Source organism: Brienomyrus brachyistius, chromosome 12 (assembly GCF_023856365.1).
Source record: "Brienomyrus brachyistius isolate T26 chromosome 12, BBRACH_0.4, whole genome shotgun sequence".
Classification (NCBI taxonomy): Eukaryota; Metazoa; Chordata; class Actinopteri; order Osteoglossiformes; family Mormyridae; genus Brienomyrus; species Brienomyrus brachyistius.
This window is the reverse complement of record NC_064544.1, coordinates 22812652-22831224: the sequence shown is the minus strand read 5'-3', so window position 1 is coordinate 22831224 and position 18573 is coordinate 22812652. Positions and strand designations below refer to the sequence as shown.

General features: G+C 40.2%; 1 protein-coding gene across 1 annotated transcript in view; it reads left to right on the top strand.

The window, feature by feature from the left end:
* The first annotated feature begins 7071 nt into the window (after positions 1-7071).
* The window catches only part of LOC125705284 (serine/threonine-protein kinase 32B-like), a 53042-nt gene continuing 41540 nt past the window's right edge, over positions 7072-18573 (top strand). The window contains exon 1 of the mRNA XM_048971760.1: positions 7072-7613. Within this exon, the coding sequence (XP_048827717.1) occupies positions 7562-7613 (52 nt within the window). The 5' untranslated portion in view covers positions 7072-7561. The remainder of the gene's footprint in view (positions 7614-18573) is intronic.

Sequence of the window (18573 nt, the reverse complement as noted above, 5' to 3'; positions counted from 1 at the left end):
CAACATTTGGAGGAGAAGAATACCGATGACGTCAAACAGATATACACGTCGGATTTTTACAAAAAAGAAAAAGTTTCTTTAGCAAGACGGGCACATTTCTGCCAAATGACTAAGACGTTTACTTTAAAATCTGTTGACAGGCTGGGAAGCAATTACACGGAAATTTTTATGTTTGCAATAGTATTTATTTATTTGCACTGGTGATTGTAAAATTAACTTGTTTGTTATTACTAGCTATACCTTCTGACATTCCGGTAACTCTGCTTAAATGCTCCAAGTTATTTTAATGTTGAGTTGCAGCCAAGAACTGCATGAAAATCAATTATCTTTATGAATACAGAAAGCTTACATTGCCTAACAGAAAATAATATTAAATTTCCCAACAAGTTAATAGTTACAACCGTACCACTATTACACCAACTATATAGGTACTTTTTAACACTTTGGTTTTTTGGTTTTTGGTTATTTTTTACAGAAGGTCAAGCGAAATTACATGTTAATAATTACATATCTGCATGCACATTTGTGGCTCGTTATTTTGTTCTAAAAACATTCTGTATGTTGAAAAAAAATGTATGTGGGTTTATTACGTTCATTTTATTCTAACTCTAGTGTATCTCAGAATTAAAAACTTCATTATATATTTCATATATTTGACATTAGTGTTAATTGAATATTTCAGATAATAAACATAATGTCTCTGCTATTAACAGTTTTAATGACTTTACATACCTTCACAAACTAGGCTACTAACAGCATTATAAGCTTTAGTATAAGTATTATAAGCTTTTTTTTACAATTAATAATACTAATTTAAAAAATCCTTGTTAATAATTGATTAAATATAAACTTGAGGCATTTTCCTCTGTATATTTACTATCCGTAAGATCAAAACTACGTTTATTTAACATTAAAAAAAAAAACCCTCTAAGATGAATGCTTTACAAAATCTTGTCGCTAGGGGTCACTCTGCAGTAATACCTTTTGCAAGCCAAAATTCATGCAATGATTTATTTGCTGGTTTCACGACTGGGAGAACAGCACATATAAATTCCAGAAGTTACATAGGAAAGCTGCATAATTCTAATCAGCTGTTCCAGCATTTCTCAATCCCCATAGGTTAAATATGCGCAACGATACTAACGAGTGTCAAATTTTAAACTTGCAATATTGTGAATACGGTGACCAAGCTACTTTCGATTAAGGCTGCAGAAACCCTCAAGGGCTGTCTAGCATACAGTTTAATGCGCGAAGCTCTACGGAATCATATTTTGTCATGATCGTTAAGAAACTGAAGAAGCGCATGACATGTCTGGGGAGAGCTGTGGAAAGTTATTCCCTATTAGCGCTGTATGTTCCAGGTCTGACAGTTTGAAATGAAGTGATAATAAATATGTGACACAGTCACATTCTGGCATAATTAATGGGCAGCCTTTTACTTAGTATGACAAATAATGAATACATGCCCAGCCTTATCGCTTTTAATCCAAGTTTTCATATTTAATTAAACACCGGTATTTGGACAGAAAGCATTCTGGGTAACACTTTATTTGAGCGGGCACAAGTAACTTAGTAACTCAGTTACTACTCAAGTATAAGTCATGAACAAATATAGTAACTGCATGAAATACATGAACCAATTCATGTATTTCATGGTTAATCATGAAGGAACATTCGATCAATACGCAACTAACACTTAGTTTCTGGTTAATTAGTACATTAAGTAAGAGTGTACTAATACATTATTTGTGCCCCCTCAAATGAAGTGTTACTGCATTTTGAAAGAGTGACATACTGCCATTTTTGCACAATTTGTGAATGCAGGTGTGTACATAGATCCTTCTCTCAAATAACAATACACAGTTTTTTAGCTGGTTCTATTGGTATTGTAAATATCCAACAGCAATTCATATCTGAAGACATCTCAGTATCTGGATCTGACTTAAATTAAATTTGAGGTAATTGAGGTAATACAGTTATTTTAATTGGAGGTCAGTGCTGTAGGGTGACTATCGGACAACTTAAATCAGACAAATTTTAAATTTGTCATTATTTGGTGTTCATTCCTCTAACATATTAGAAATAAACTTGTTGTCACAGCAGGTTCTTAATATGTTACAGTTGGATTTATTTAATACCTATTTATCTATTTGATAATCTGTTGATGGAGTTCTGGAGGCAGGCCGGGGGAAGACGGTCTGAATGGTGGTTCTGTCGACCTTCTGTTATTTAAGGTCAGCTTCAGCATCAACCATCGTACATCTTGCTGAGCTAAACCATCTAATTGACTTACAGTCACTGGGCCTTGGCGCATGTAACATGGCGCATGTAACATGGTAAGGTGTATGGGTCTCTGTGAGCCATATGGACCACAGAGGAACCACTGCTTGGTTTATCATGGATGTCTAGCAGCAACTCCATATTTTCATGCGGTTGCCTTCTTTCATCCAAATTTCCGCTATGTTGACACTTCTGATGATTTTACTGATAGGAAGTGAACTCATGAGGCTTATGATTAAAGCCAGGAATAAAAGTCAAGGCAGGAACTGTATGAGGAATTGAATGAAATCAAGCATTCAGCCAGCAGTAGAGAAGAAGGGCAGGCCCACCTTTAGTAGGTCAAAGAAGCTTTTGAGGAGCTCTTTTGGAGTGAGGGTGCCCAGTCTTCACTGCGACAGCTGTGGTAACCACTGGGTACAAGTGAATGCCTGTACTATGCCTCAGACCTAAGTATCTAATGACATTATGGAAGCAGCCCAGACAAGCTCCACTGAGTGCACGTATTTCACTAACGTTTCCCCGAATGCCTTGCAGTGGCCCATATGCCGCCCATGGTATCCCCTGATTGATAACCATTGCTTTCTGGGAGGTTTCCAGGCTCAAAAAGCCCCATTTTGGACAAAATGATATGGACCGGGATTTCTAGATTTGATGAGTTTTGTAAGGAGTGTTGGTGAGTCTAAATTGGCCCTGTAGTTGTGTGAGTGTGATTGTGCATGTGAGTGTGATTGTGTATGTGAGTGTGATTGTGCATGTGAGTGTGATTGTGCATGTGAGTGTGCGCGCCCTGCAATGTGCTCCCGCCTGTGCCCATTGTTCCCGGGATAGGCTCCGGTTCCCCCTGCGACCCCGGTTTGGATTAAGAGGCTTCAGAAACTGGATGGATGGATGGACGTAAGGAGTGTTTTTAATGATCTCACCACCAGCAGAAAGTCACTGGTAATAAAAACATTTATGGAAAATGTGTAGATCTTCTATCTATAGTTCTACTCATGAAAAGAGCTAGGGGTTTTTTTTTCTGTGCTGTGTGGTTTTACCCTGGTACCCCAGTGTCCTTGTGCTTTCCAAAGACATGCAGATATCCTAATACGTGTCTCTGAATTATCCAGAGAGTATGATTTGTGTGTGTTTGGGTGTGCGCTGTGCAATGGACTGGTATCCTAGCCTTGTACCTTACGTTTCCTGGAATAGGATTACCCCCCCCCCCCCCACACACACACACACACATACACACACACAGTTATTAATGATTGATATATTGATATTAGTAATTGGAATAAGATGTTTTTACTGAAATTTTCTTTGTGTATTCCTTTATATTAATTTATATTTTGCATGCAAATGTTTCTTATTTGCTATGTACAAGTATGGGAACTTCTATTCATTTGACAGTAGGGAGACGTGTCAAAAATGTGTCATACATGCATATAGGAGGGCTCCATTTTAAAATGCAATTATTAGTTTGTTTATTTGCATGAAATATATCCTGTCTTTAAAAAAAATGTCTAATCATAAATTGCCAGCATCAGTGACGTGGTTTGTGTGAATGTTAACCTATGCATTGTTTTAGAAGGTTACTAAGCCACAGAAAACCATTATTATTATAAGATATCCCGGTTTGACTGAGACAGTTTCAATTTTAGGCTATTTATCATGGTGTTCTGAGATATTACTGAAATATTTCACCATCTGAAAATCTACATAAGTGTCCCGGTTTAGGACTTTGAAAACATTGTATCTGGTCATCCTACATTAGCAGTATCTTTATCATAATGTGTTATTTTGTGCTGACAGTGCAGTATTTTAATAAGCAGATGGAGGAATAGTATGAGAAAAATGTATAATGAAAAATTACACAGAGACCTATAGTATTCCTTCCTGGTTATAAACATCATGGGAGCTTAGCATCTCATGGGGAAGCTGATAGAGGGCAAAGGCAGCAAAGCAGGCTTTATATTGTATTAAAACATTCATCTTCTGTTTTGAGTTCAGTGTTATAAACTGAGAATAAAATGAGTCTGTTGGAGGACATGGTGGAGTGGAACATTTATTTCTTAGCAGCTTTACTAAACCCATGCAAAACTGAGATAGGCACTATTTATCCATCCATCCATCCATCCATCCATCCATCCATTTCCTAAACTGCTTATCCTACTGGGTCACGGGGAGTCTGGAGCCTATCCTGGAAGCAGTGGGCACAAGACAGGGAACAACCCAGGATGGGGGGCCAGCCCATCGCAGGGCACACTCACACACCAGTCACTCATACATGCACTCCTATGGGCAATTTAGTAACACCAATTAGCCTCAGCATGTTTTTGGACTGGGGGGGGGAAACGGGAGTACCCAGAGGAAACCCCACGATGACATGGGGAGAACATGCAAACTCCACACACATGTAACCCAGGCGGAGACTCGAACCCGGGTCCCAGAGGTGTGAGGCAACAATGCTAACCACTGCACACCACCATGCTGCCCCCAGCACTATTTATTTTTATCTTTATTTTGAGACTTCTCCGTGGATTAAATAAATTTCTCTACTGAATATTTCTTTTTTTGGATGGTATTTAACATGACTGTATAAGCAATTAATCGGCAAGTTGTGTAAACCCCCCCCCCCCCCCCCCCCCAAAAAAAAAAAAATATGAAAGAATGCTGTCAGAGGGAGTTGGCAGCCTTATCTACAAATTGGTAAGTCATTCACAACAATAACTCTATCTTTCTTTCTGAATTCCAAATGCGTCTGAAAGGCTGAACAGGTACTTTTTGAGAAGCGTGCAGCTCTCTGATAATGTTACTTGCAGCCTCCATTTCCTCAGAACACGCTGACATCTTCAGACTGTTATTTACTAGCTAGCCAGCTATCCAATGCATATTGTCCATTGCATGCGGGAAGTGTCACACCTCTACATGTCAGGAAAATGACAGCAAATTGCAAGTTTTAGGAATTCAATCTGAACTGACATGAACTGGGAACATAATATGTAACAATTATTTCTTTTGATAATTATATGTTATTGGCATATGTATCATGTACATATATGTGTATATTAATGTGTGGTGATGTCATCATTTAAACTGTAAACTGTAAAATAGAACGGCACTAATGCATAGCTATTGCAGATTTTTATCATGGTATGCTATCATACCATTGCACTCCTAATACATAGCATGTATTAGGAATGCAGGGGAAAAGCCCTGCTTTGCCTTAATAGAGTTAGAAGGTGAAGGTACAATCAAAAATGTGCACAGAGTATTTGTGTTTTAAAGGGTGATTTTTGTAGAAGAGTTGGGTAGTTGCTGATTGCTATAGTAGAGATGAGAAGGGATAATTTAGAACTCTTAGGCTGAGAGCCAAGCCTCCATCAGCGATATGTATGTCATGTAACTAGATAACATTCAGAGTAAAATGCATGAGGGAGATATATATGAGGAAAATGTAAGCATATTCACACATGGCCTGCACAGAATTCGCTCAGTGTAGCCTTGGCCTGGGTAGGGGGGGTTTTCTGTGCTGCTGAGTGTCTTACAAGCCAGCATTGTCTCCATGATGGACTCCATCTCATTTAGCACTCATGCAGTCACATTTTCAGAGTGATCTCCACCTCCTAAAGCTTTAGTTTCGTTTAATTTACACGCCAGAAATGATCGCACAAATAAATGTTACTTCAAACTAACTTGGTATGACCCTCAAAACCAATTGGCACCAACCGTGACTATTAAAGGTAGAATCTTGCAGAATTTAGAGAATATAGTTAATTAGTGACTCACTGGCATCATGTAAGTCACAATGTATTAGCTTCTCTCAACAGAGCAAATAAGATCTATGGCATCTTCACACCTAAGGATTTTTAGTGTTTATTTAGAAAGGCTTTGCTGCTGAAACAAATCATATACAACTGCTGTTTGCTTGGGCATGGGAATGTCTCATTTATGATCCTCCCCATCTCCCCTTCTGAGGAGGCCCCTGGTGGTGTGGTGATGGAGGTGCCTTTAGCAGAGATGCGTCGTTCTTAAATACTGGTAAATTAAGAAACCGAGTGGGCAGAACACTTCCAAAGACTATTATACGGAACAGCCACCACCACAGAACCTGACATGAACCAGACTGAACCAATATAATTGCTGAGTTATTTCTTGTCTAACATTTTTATGTTCTGGTTGTTTTACTATTTTTAAAGTTGCTTGATTTCGGCGGAATTCCAATAATTAGGATATTAAACTAAATTGTTTTTTTACCTAATTAAACTCGCAGAAAATATATATCCCCCCGAGGAACAGTATAATTAGGCAGTTTAACGACAAGAGGCACGAGGCTAATAGAGTAGTGGCATATTATCTTATGTGGCCTACAATGTGGATCAACTCAGAAGCAGCTAATTATCAACAGTAAAATGTATTATTTTGATTCTATTTTGGATAAATTAATACAAAGAAAAAATATTAGGTTGTTTACAAATTGGAAGAAACATTTGATGTATCTGGTATATTTTTTTTAAATAAATGTAGTAAATAGAACTGTTCAGAAACTTTGCACCCTGAAATCTCGTTAAAAAATATTTAAAACTAATAAAAATTATCGATAGATGTACACAGTTTCGCTGAATTATCTGAATTAATGAATCTTAACGTAGAAATATTAACTGCCAGCCTGGTCACACTTGTCTTCAAGCAGAAATACAATTAAATTGCATTAAATGACTCCTCTCTCTCCCAACCCCACATAAATGATCCATGCTTTATCAGATTTATTCTTTGCCTTGGGCTGGGGGCGGAGTGGGGTTTCCTGCAGACTGACGGGGAAATCGCGTTTGCAGGACCTGCCAGTAGGCTTTCCACTACATCCCTTTTTCGGCTCAGAGAGGACCTCGTTCCTTTTCATTTTCATTCACTATCAGTCCTTTCGTAGTCCCCCGCACCGAAATAATACCGAATTATTCAGAAGCTGGATGCGATTGTTTTAAGGTGCAATGGATCGTCCTCATATACAGCTGGGATTTCCTTTTATTCTCGTCTAACACATCAGCGCTTCTGTTTAGGTCCTGGGTAGTTAAAGAGAGATCAGTTTGTGAGCATGAACGAAAAGGTGTGGGGCTTCACTTTGTTTGTGGCATAGTGAATAGGAGAAAGAATGAAATAGGAAATCGTATGGACTTCTTTTATCCCGGAATGCAATAACAACAATAATAAAAAAACAGAAAAAATATTTTACTTTTCGTGGGATGCCCGTAACTGACTTATCGGACGACTCCCTGTGGGTTGTGGAGAAAAGCTCCGGAATATGGGCGCAAATCACTCCCACAAAACTCCCGTGTTTGATGAGGACGAGGACGGTAAGGAGCTGTCCAGCGTACTGTTCCTGCTCGCGGGGCTCAGCTTATCCGTGCAGCGCATGCATCCTCAACAATATGTTCAAAAAGCGAAAGCCTAATCGTACATTTGTGCCTAAAAAACCTAAACTTTTTTCTCTGTAGTGAGATGATTTATTAATTCCACTCATCAAACATAAATGAATAACTACTTTTTTTTCTATACGTGCCATGATGTTTCCTTACCGGCACTCTTCGATGTTTCGGTTGTAAATCTAGTAGCTATAGTTTAGCGAGACACTTGGATAATGCTAGTACGACAATTTAGATACATAAATGTAGCGTTCTACATGGTGTCTTTCAAGATATTACTTATTTCACGTATTTAGACATTGATTTTGCTTTTCTGAGATGTGTACTGAGATTGTACAGTATATACAGTGTGTGATTGTGTTTGTGAGAGTGCGTGTTTCGCTGCGATGGACTGGCATCCCATGTCTGATGTCTCCTACCTTGTGCCCTAACCTGCCTGGAATACGATCCAGTGTCCGTGCTGGATTAATGGCTGGAAGAAGGATGAATGTATTTTTTGTAGCATGGAGTTTTCTGAAATATATGGGTCTGTCACGGTGGATCGTATGTCAGCAATGGTACCGATTTGAGGTAACGGAAGGTGGAGGTTAAGGTAAGTGTTATTGAATTCTCGTGTGTTTAGTCAGATTTCAGTAACACAAGAACTGGAATTACTGGCTAACCTCTTCCATAGTGGGTCATCTGAAGCAATAACAAACCTCTATCAGACTTTTCCGGCTCTGCTGTAGGCTTCTTTGGCGTTAGGCTGCATTAAAAAGTAACCATAAATTGAAAACGCAGAAATTTGTCAGTGAAGGTTTTGTGCAAAAATTATTATCCTATTACTCCTGTCTTTGACACAAACACACACACATACATACACACTCACAAACACACACACACACACACACTTCTCAGCTGATCAAATCAAACTGGGTTGTATTTGAAAGTCTATCAGTAAAGACAGATGAAATGCAAGGGTAGAATCTGTTATTTAACTCCTCAAAGAAAATCTAATTTTAATAAGTCGCCCACCACGGGCATAGAAAGATAACAACATATTCCTCAGAATTAATTAGGGATGAAAGCAGCAGCTGCAAAATATTGCGAGGGATGGCTGATAAAGACCAGCTTATTATCAAAGAATCACACAGGTTTATCAGCTGTAACCATGTAAGGGAATCAAATAAATAAATAAATAAAGTGACAAACAAGGTTAGCTGGAGGCCTATTGGGAGCACAGAGGTGGACAAGCTGTGCTGGTACTGAATCTCCACGTGCTTCCTCCATCTTGTTGGCTTCGGTTTGGTGGTCTTTGGACCCTGTCTTTGACGCTTGTGGGTTCCCACTTCCCGATTGAGTTAATCTGCAGAGACATGCTACTACAGTCAGCTTTCACAAGACAGCATCTGAGCGACACAAGGGTCCAGCTCCCTGTTCAGCCACAGTGGCGAAGCCTCACTCGATGGTAGTTCACATCAGAAACGCCATTTTCATGTTTCTTAAGGCTGAACATCCTTCTAGTGCACTTTCTGAAATCTCTTGTGTTTCTCTTTTAATTTGAACATTTGAACATCAGCTATTCTGATTGTTATAATATTGCGTGATTATATTATTCAGAAAACCGTTGCTTATTAATCGACGCCCGTGGTCACCTGCATTGCAGATGGCCCCTTTGGTACATTCTCCAGTGAAGAAACAGCAATGCTCATCACACAACCGAGATCTAAGAGCATGTTTTAAAAGAATAAATTATTTATGCCACACGCTGTCAGCTCTGAGCGGCAGCAAACTAAATTAAGGATACGGCAACGCTCTCAGCGTAAATGTGAAAAGCAGCTATGTAATCTGGACAACAGAAGTAAAGCCACTGCAAATGCAATAGATCTGGGCTGAGACTTCATAATATTTCTGTTCATGTTATACTGATCCTACTTGGTTTAAAAATATACATCAGTTTTATTTGACCTTTTTGTTGTATAACTCAAGTGTTTCTTTCAGAAACATCAGGTTTATAAATAACAGATTTTAATCAATATCTATGTATAGGTGCATTGTTGTCATGTTTAAAAGGGTTAGCATTAGCGATTTACGATATGAAGCGAACTGATTCAGTTTCCGCTTGGTACTGTATATCTGTTTGAAACACTTCTGTTCCAGGTAGCTAATTCACATGATATGGCAACGTTTCTCTTGTTATAAAGATGTACAACTCCCATTGTATAAAAAATGCTAAATACGCTGCTAAAATATATTACTAACAATTGATTTAACCTAAAACGGGTCTAGATTGTGTTGAGGCGATAAAATATGGTAAACAGTCAGTGTTTGGTTAGCGACCAGGCAGTGGCCGGAATACTTTGGAGGACGGATACATTATTCATGGCTTCACCAGGCAGTTGTCCAAGGGAAAACTGGGCAGCGCTCCTAAATTCATGCTAATCAGCTAACCTACAGGTTATTTCCTTATCAGTTGTGGAAACAGGTGCTTACAGGTAGCTAGGTATTAGCAAACGCTACGCATATGTATAATGTAATAATCACACCTTTGCAATATTAGGAGTCTCCTGTAAGCATAGCAGAAGTACTAACTGTGTATGTATGTGATGGGTGGTGCCAATTTGGCATTCATTTCTCAATTAGCATAAATTCTGAGAGTGTGCTGTTTCCAGGTGAGAAGAAGAAGACTAGAGAAGCAATAGGAGATTAAGAAAACGTGCGTGACTCTTAAAAATGCCAAAATTGACATATTTGGAGATTAACTATGATGCAGGGATGGAGCACGAGGCTCCTTCGCAGCAAATGAACAATCAGCCTTGTCAGGTTCATCATCTAGAGCTTTGTAAAGCACTCATCACATAATCTCTTATTTTTAGGTCTTAGGGGAGCAGGGCAGAGTGAAATGTTCACTATGGATTCCTGCTGTTTTACCATTTAAAATAAGGGCTGAAACTGAATTGTATAAGCAATCTACTGGTGTTGTAATGAATAAGGACAGCTGTCTTTATGCTTTAAATATTAATATTAATATTAATATTAGACCAGCATTTTTTTCATTTATTATGGGAAAAAGTTGCATTTTCACCTTTGGTAAATGTAGCACCATAACCATAAGTAAATGCCTTCACTCTTCACATTCAGGTTCCTGTGGAGGTGACAGGCACCTCTACGGGATACTCAGGTGCCCACATTGGGGCCCTCTAGCTTTCTAGCTTCTCCATGTCATTTCACGGTTACAGGGTTTACAGAAGCACACCATCATCAACTTAGTAGAAGGGAACTTTAAATGGATTTTTCATAACACCGGTGACGTAGACTATCCATCCATCCATTTTCCAAACCGCTTATCCTACTGGGTCGCGGGGGGTCCGGAGCCTATCCTGGAAGCAATGAGCACGAGGCAGAGAATAACCCAGGCTGGGGGGCCAGCCCATCATAGTGACGTAGACTACTTAAGTCTAAGATGATCTTGTTGCCCCCCCCCATGCCTCTGGCATACCTCATGGCTTAGGCCAGTGGCTCTCAATTTTTTTTTGCACCACAACCCCAATTTTTACCGTGCCAGCTCAGTGGCGACCCTCAGTGGCGACCCTCTATCAAGTACAGGTCTAACTTAATGCTATGATCAAATGTACATTGCACTTTGTACATTGTACAATTCACACCAATCAATGCCTATATAAACTTGCAAGTGTGGATGTGCCAGTGAATTTTAAATTAAGCGTCTGTGGTTTGGCTTCTTTGATTGGTTGTTTTCACTAGACTTGGGATAAGTAGTTGTAGACTCAAAACACATTTATATAGATTAAATTTAAGACTTTGGATGGGAAATCTGATCATAGGAGCTTGCTGGTTTTAAAATGCTTACATTTCCAACCTAAGTTTGGGTTGTAATCCATGAATTGAGACTCACTGGCCTAGACTGTAGACCCTCAAGTCAGAGTTTGGGGAGTCTTATTCTGATGAATCATTGAGCCTTTCACTTTATTTGTGTTGCCTGGCTACTAATGACCGTATTATGCTTTAAGAGATGATGTTCTCACTCTTACTGTAGATCATTGGTACTTGCATGTTATCTTGTAGCATTGGGATTTAAGGAAGCTAACTGGCATAAGGTACGTAAAATTTGTTTTCTAGCTGATTTTTCTTTGAACTTTGAATTTCATTCACTGTAATTTTATGAATTGGTTGTCATCATTCTGTCATTTTCAGTTGGTCAGCTGTTCAAACACACATTGTTCAGATGAAGATGTCTTTGGAAGAGTTTAAGTATCTGAATAACTAAGATTTGTCAGATGGCGGAACAGCTATGAAGGGGAACCGTGCGTGTCAGTTTGTGTACCAAGGGTAATGTTCACTAGTAACATTTGTGATGAAAAGCTGCAAAGAGAAGGGCCTAATAGTCTCCCATCTTTGTCTGTCTGCAGTGTTGTTTAATGCAGCGAGACCATGAAACTCTTCAGCTGTCAGAGAGAGATACGGATGAGGGAGACAGCTCAGCTCACAACATTGTCTTAACTACTGTATTTCTATCCGGACACTTTTGGCTGTTAAAGCTTTTTCTTTTATTTACCAAATAATGGATCTTAAACAAGAACCCCAAAATATTGAATCATACCAAGAAAGCAACACAGAATTCCCCAGGTGTGGTGGTTATTAACATCAATTTATGAATTGTGCCTTAGTATCATCTATTAACTCAAGCCAGTTGAAACAATAACCCTCTTGGGTAAATCCTAACATTTGAAGACATTCCAGTGAAAGAAAATATTTGCCCTAGGTTCGGTTCAAGGCACAGCATTCTTTCTGGAGTTTGAAGGCAGTACCTTGTTGTTGAGATAAAGGCTCTTGGCCCTCCTTTCACAGTCGTTGAACATTGTCAATGTCAATTGGATCAGTCGTTTGGAAGTCCTGTTTGATGGAGGCAGCCCGGTGTTTGTATTTGTTGAGGCAGCTTTTGTCTCTTGTTTAGATGGCCATGAGTGCATCCAAAAGAAACAGCCCTGTGTTGAGATGGATCGATGATGAATGCCCTCTTTCAGGGAGGAAACGGTGCATGCCGGGGGAAGTGAACCGACGCGTGCTTTGGCCTGTGGGGTAGGGACCTGCTCTTTGATGCAGCTGGAGACACAGATGGCAGCCGTTAGCTTGGCTGTGTTCGGCCTGTTGCTAGGAGAGAACACAACTGGGACAAGAAATCAATACACTGGTGTCCTGGCCAAGCAACCACTCACTGCTACAGGATGTTTTGGAGCCGAAGGGAGCTCAATTACAGGTCCCTAAACCTTGTTAAAGATGAGGAGGCTGTGATGGATATCATTGCACATTTGTTGGAGATTCGTGAAAGGGGTGGAGATTGTAGGACAGAGCAACAGGAAGACATCAGCCCTTATGCTGGATATTCATTTTCAAACTGACATCACCATCCCCTTTCTTTTCCATGTCTTGGTACCCAACACATGCCAGATATTTATGTGCAGTGCTCTGGCTATTGTGAGATGAGCAATATTAGAATGTACAAACTGTTTGGTCCCTTGGGCATCATTACATGTTTCTGTTTGTACTGCATCTCAGGCACCTCTCATGTTAGAGGGTGAGAAGGTTTTACAGCTCTCACCGGTGTGCCAGTATTTATCCGGTAAACACAGTCCTCCACTTGAGGGCAGAGTGCTAAATCTGCAGGAGGAGAGAAGCATTTGTCATCTCACATCACCAGGGGTGTCACAGAGAGAGCCGAAACTGCTAACAGCCACCAAAGTAGCATTGAGCAGCTAAGACATTGATATACAAGGATGGGTGGTCAAAGGGCCAGAACCAGGAGCACAGGTTCTCAAAAACAGTGACAGTCACTGTGACTGGAGCTTTGACAACTTGAAGTACAAGTATACTGGGGATCTGGGAGTCACCAGATCCTGACATGGAACCTCAAGAACCAGTAGATCAGGAGTTGTGACACCAGGCTCTCCCTTATTTTCTGAACAATCCATTCATACTAGGGCAATATATTTCTGCTGTTTAGAGCTGGAAGACTCTCTCTCATCTTACTGCCATCTCACGTCAATCCAACTTGTTTATTTTGAGTAAACCTGTAGGGTAGTGTTGCTGCAAAAGCAAAATATAAGCAGGTTTATTTTTCCATGTCCTCTAATATTAGGCAGCAGTCTCTGGAAAGATCTTCAGACTCACCTGGATCATCCCCTCAATGTGGGCAAATGAATTCCACTCTTTTACATTGAGAAATAGTATCTGTTTTCATCCACTGTGTAGGCGTATGTATTTTTTCTGTGTGGCAGCCATATTCTTGCCTCAGTCTCACATTTTAACCCCCCACTTGTCCTTTCTTGATCAAATGGGAGCAGCTGAAGGTGCATTATGAGTGGCAAGTGCAATACGGCCATTGCTAAGTCACCACCATCTGCTGTAACCTGGATTACATTTCCCGGACAGTCATTTCCGTTTCGTTTTTACCTCTGCGGGCATTTAAGTGCCCATGTGGTTGGATATAATAGCATTTAGACGTTTGATGGTGCATTAACACTGATACTTCAACACCAAGCTCCACAAATTATATACACAGACACATACATGTAGGGTATGCCTATCCTTATGGGGCCCGTTCATTCACTTCTATGGGAAAAATGCTAACGTTAACTATGACAACCTTAACCCCCACCGGCCCAAACCATAACCATAAGTAACCGAGCAAAATACAAGTATTTGCATTTTTAGTTTTTTCATAGCAGTCACTGATTTTTATAAAATAGTTTTCCCTTATGGGGACCGGTTTCCTGGTCCCCATAAGGGAAAAAAATGGATATTTATCACGTTATGAGGACATTGTGTCCCCATAAGGATAGGTATACCCGCTCACATGCACACACACACACACACACAAACTTTCTTCCGGCTACACAGGGCTGTGTGTGAGGTGGCAGATCTGTAAATTGATTCCTTATGTCATGAGTACCTCCCTTTATGCTTGCTTGACTGACTGCAGGAAAATGTGCTTAAATTGACAATTCAGAATTGTAACCCCCCCCCCCCCCCTCTATCAACCAGCTTGGCAACAACATAAGGGAATGTATTTCTTGCTTGGGTTGCAAGGGAAATGTCTCCTCAGTATTTAAATCTGCACTATGAGTGACTTGCACTGACAGTGAGTTCTTTTATTTAATATTTTTATGAGAAATCACAGTGAAACATGAGACTGCAGCACACATGGCACATTCTTGCATCTGCATCATCTTATTGGCCACGTGGCTTGAAGGCTGGTGCAAAGCTGAAGCAGAAATGGCAGCTTCTTTAAGCCTCTGTATCATACTATTACGCTCAAACTGATAGGTATCCTCATGCGCCAAGTGGGTTACCTTCTATGAGGTGGCAAACCTGACAGAAACAGACAAAACGAGACATTTGGGAGCAAATGAATATATGTGAGAGATGTTGGAAGTGCAGCTCATAAAAGCAAATCATAGTTTATCTATTTTATAATAATAATTTAATACCCAAGCTTTAACTCTTTTATGAGCACGGTTTCAATGATTCCCATTGCTCACGTTCCTCTATCAACATAAAAATAGACTGGTTTTATAGATGCTATTTTCATGTTGATGTGGGGAACAAGCAAATGGGCAACAAGTGAATGTATGCTCATAAAAAAGAGTTCATTATTAAATTATCATTACTATTATATGACAGCTAAACCATGGGTTTCTTTTAACCTAGCTACTTGTCAACGTTCTTCTTTGTCCTCTAGTGATGTGTTGGTCACATCTGAGAGCTGATTTACTTTCCTTTTCTTTTGGTTTGTTAATTAATACAAGATAATAATAGGATCAACTATTCACATTACTACTGTGTCGTTCATGCAATGGTGTCATGCCCTGCATTCTTGCCCCTCTCGTTGTGTCCCCTAGTGTGGCTCTAATGAGCTACACCTGTTCTATGTGCATCTTACCTCTCGTTTCTGCCCTTGTCTGGATCACTCCATCTGCTTCTCGTTTACTCCCTCATCAGTTCTGGATAAAAGGGTTTCCCAGTCCTGTGCTCCCCAGTCCTGTCATTCCATGTGTGTACTTCAGAGTTTTTCCTGTGTTAACCTCCCTGCTTGACCCCTTGTGGTCTGCCTTGTTTTGTCCACTTTCTGTGTTCATTTCAATGAAGCCCCTTTTCATGTTTGTTTTCTTAAAGGCAGAATGAGCAGAATTTGTACCAAAGAAAGTTAGAAAGTACTGCATGAATTGCCTTCAAGGTATCCCAACTTTACAACATATTTCATACAGTGGGTAAATTCAGCAGAGGGATATTGCAGATCATTCACATTAGGCCTGACAGTACGATTAATTTAGTGCTGCTAAACCTAGTCTACACATGTAAAATTAAATATTATTGGTATATGTCTAAGTCTGAATCTGATCCAAATCTTGCCCTATCATTATCTTGAATATTTCAATATTTTCATATTGAATATTTCATAGATAAGCCTAGTAACCCTCACCCCCTAGAGAACTAATCGAGCCATAATATTCAGCCTCTTTCAAAGAGCTGTTATTCCCATCACTAAAATGACCTGGCTCTCTAAAAAGAGCCTGAATTCCCATCACTATCATCTGCTATCTTTGTCTTCTGGAGAAGCTTTTCTCTAATAATAATAGGCAGTCAGTCGCAAAACTAGGAGCCATCAGCCAATAGCATTTGATGATAGAACTTGGTCATGAGCCCCTCCCCAAACTACCAATACTTGAATGAAAATTTTTTATTTGCGTGCAGAGAGCTGCGGAAGGTAATCTACTTGGTGTGCCAGGATAACTATCAAATTGAGAAGGAAAAAAACATTCAAGGAAAAAAGACAATTTGATCGTGATTTTATGATACACACGATTATTCTTTCTGTGCTTGTGAGTTTAACATTTGTGCTTGTGAATGGGATTCTTACACCTGCAAAATGTTTAAACTTGCAGGATTATATTTTTCACATTGTTTTTTATTGCCTTCTAGTTTTGACATTGATGTGATGCCATAATAGAAGATGGATGAATGTATATGTGCTTGAGAATGCGTGTGTGTAGATGTGTGAGCAGAACTGCCACATGTGTGTCAGTGTTTATGCTTGAACATTGATGCTTTCAGACATTTGAACCTTGGTGTTTGTGCTGTTCTCTCTGTAGATACAAAGCGGATGCGTCTCCATCTCGGCTAACACTGCATACAGCAATTGACCTGTTTAAATTCTTCTCTCTCATGCGGTTGGAGGAGACTGTGATGTGTTTTGCTTTCTTGTATGAAGTTTTCACAGCGGGGGAAGCCAAGTTTGTGATGTCACAGAAGGCCATGGTAGTAATGGAAACCCTGTTAGTTTAGGAAAGTTTAATACCTAATCTTCACACACTCAGAAACATTACAGATCTAAAAATCCACATTTTATTCTTTATATGGCTTTGGTTGCTGGCCTGTCTGAAATGTGAAGGCCACTGCCTGTAACTGAATGCAGGCTTTGTCTTCCTCCTGAAGAATTGGGTGGTGTAGAAGATGCTGAGCAGACAGCATACATGGAGGCATACGCATATATCACTAACACAGACACCACCATTACCAGGTTTCTAACATGCACGTGGAAGGGCACCTCTGAGCGAAACATGTGTAAGGACCCTGTTGTCATAGCGAACGGCTCTCCACTTTGGAATTCATTTTGTCTTGTAGACATATTAGTTCTTATAACATGGCCTCAGCTATGGGGGGGGGGGGGACAGCATTCACAAGTGTTAATGGGAGGAATATTCACACAGATGCAACCGTACAAATACACACAAAGCCGGCAGTTTTTACACAATTTATTGGCATCATCTCGATCAGCTACCCCCAGGAGCATGCCTTCAATGAGCTGAGATCCTTCTCCGCTCCCATGACTGAATGAAACCCTGCCCCCCCCTCCCCCCCCCAACTCCCTGCAGCAGCCCCAGAGGCACCAGAGGCAGTTGGCTCTCTCACCAATGAGATATCAAAGACCTCATTTTCAGAGTGAAGTGGAGGGAGGGGGGAGCATCTAAAGTGGTAAGGAAAACAGCAGGTCCGTTGGGGAGGAGGCTCCTCGCTGTCTCATTTCCTCTTTACCTTTTTATTACTGGGGGAGGCTGAGCAGCTCACTTCATCCCACGCCAGCGCCAGATCAGTGGTTTGTCGCTTGCTTGATGTCATGTGAGGCAGTCGACTTTGTCATTTGGGTTGTTCTGGCCCCCTCAGGGGCAGAAGTGACTAGCAGAAGAGAGGTCTGGCCAAGTGGATGCGTACGGTGGTCTCTACAGCCTCGCATTTGCCCACCACACAAATGACACAAACAGACACACCTCAAACATCCCTGTATACAAGTCTGATTTACTCTTTCTTACCTATTACGTGTCTATATGCCTATAGGCAGATAAACAATAAACAATTGCTCCTCCACTTCAAAAGGGGGTGAGAGAACCCCTCGTTCTATGTCATGCCATGTCATGTGATTCCTTTCCTCATCGTGACCTCATGAGTGCACATGAATGAATCTCATCATTTTGGTCAGCAGTGCTTAGCATTTAGGTCACCAGGGTAACATTTCCTCGGCGCAGGCAGTCTAAACCTCTGAACCCCACATGCGACTATGTATTTGAGATGTTCGAGGCATATTCTGGGTCGGGTTGGGTGCCTATTATTTATTTTTGTGATGCTGAAAGCCTTTGAAAATGTGGTGCTCTTACTTTCAAACCTAGTTCTAATTTGACCCATCTTTGCTCATTGTTCTACATTTAATAGAGCTGACAGTGCCCTGTCATGTAATCCTGTAATGTTTCACATTACAGTATTAATGCCTGTCTGCATAATTACAAGGTAAACATTCAACCAATTAAAATTCATTGCAGATTATTGCGATCTTCAGTTCAGA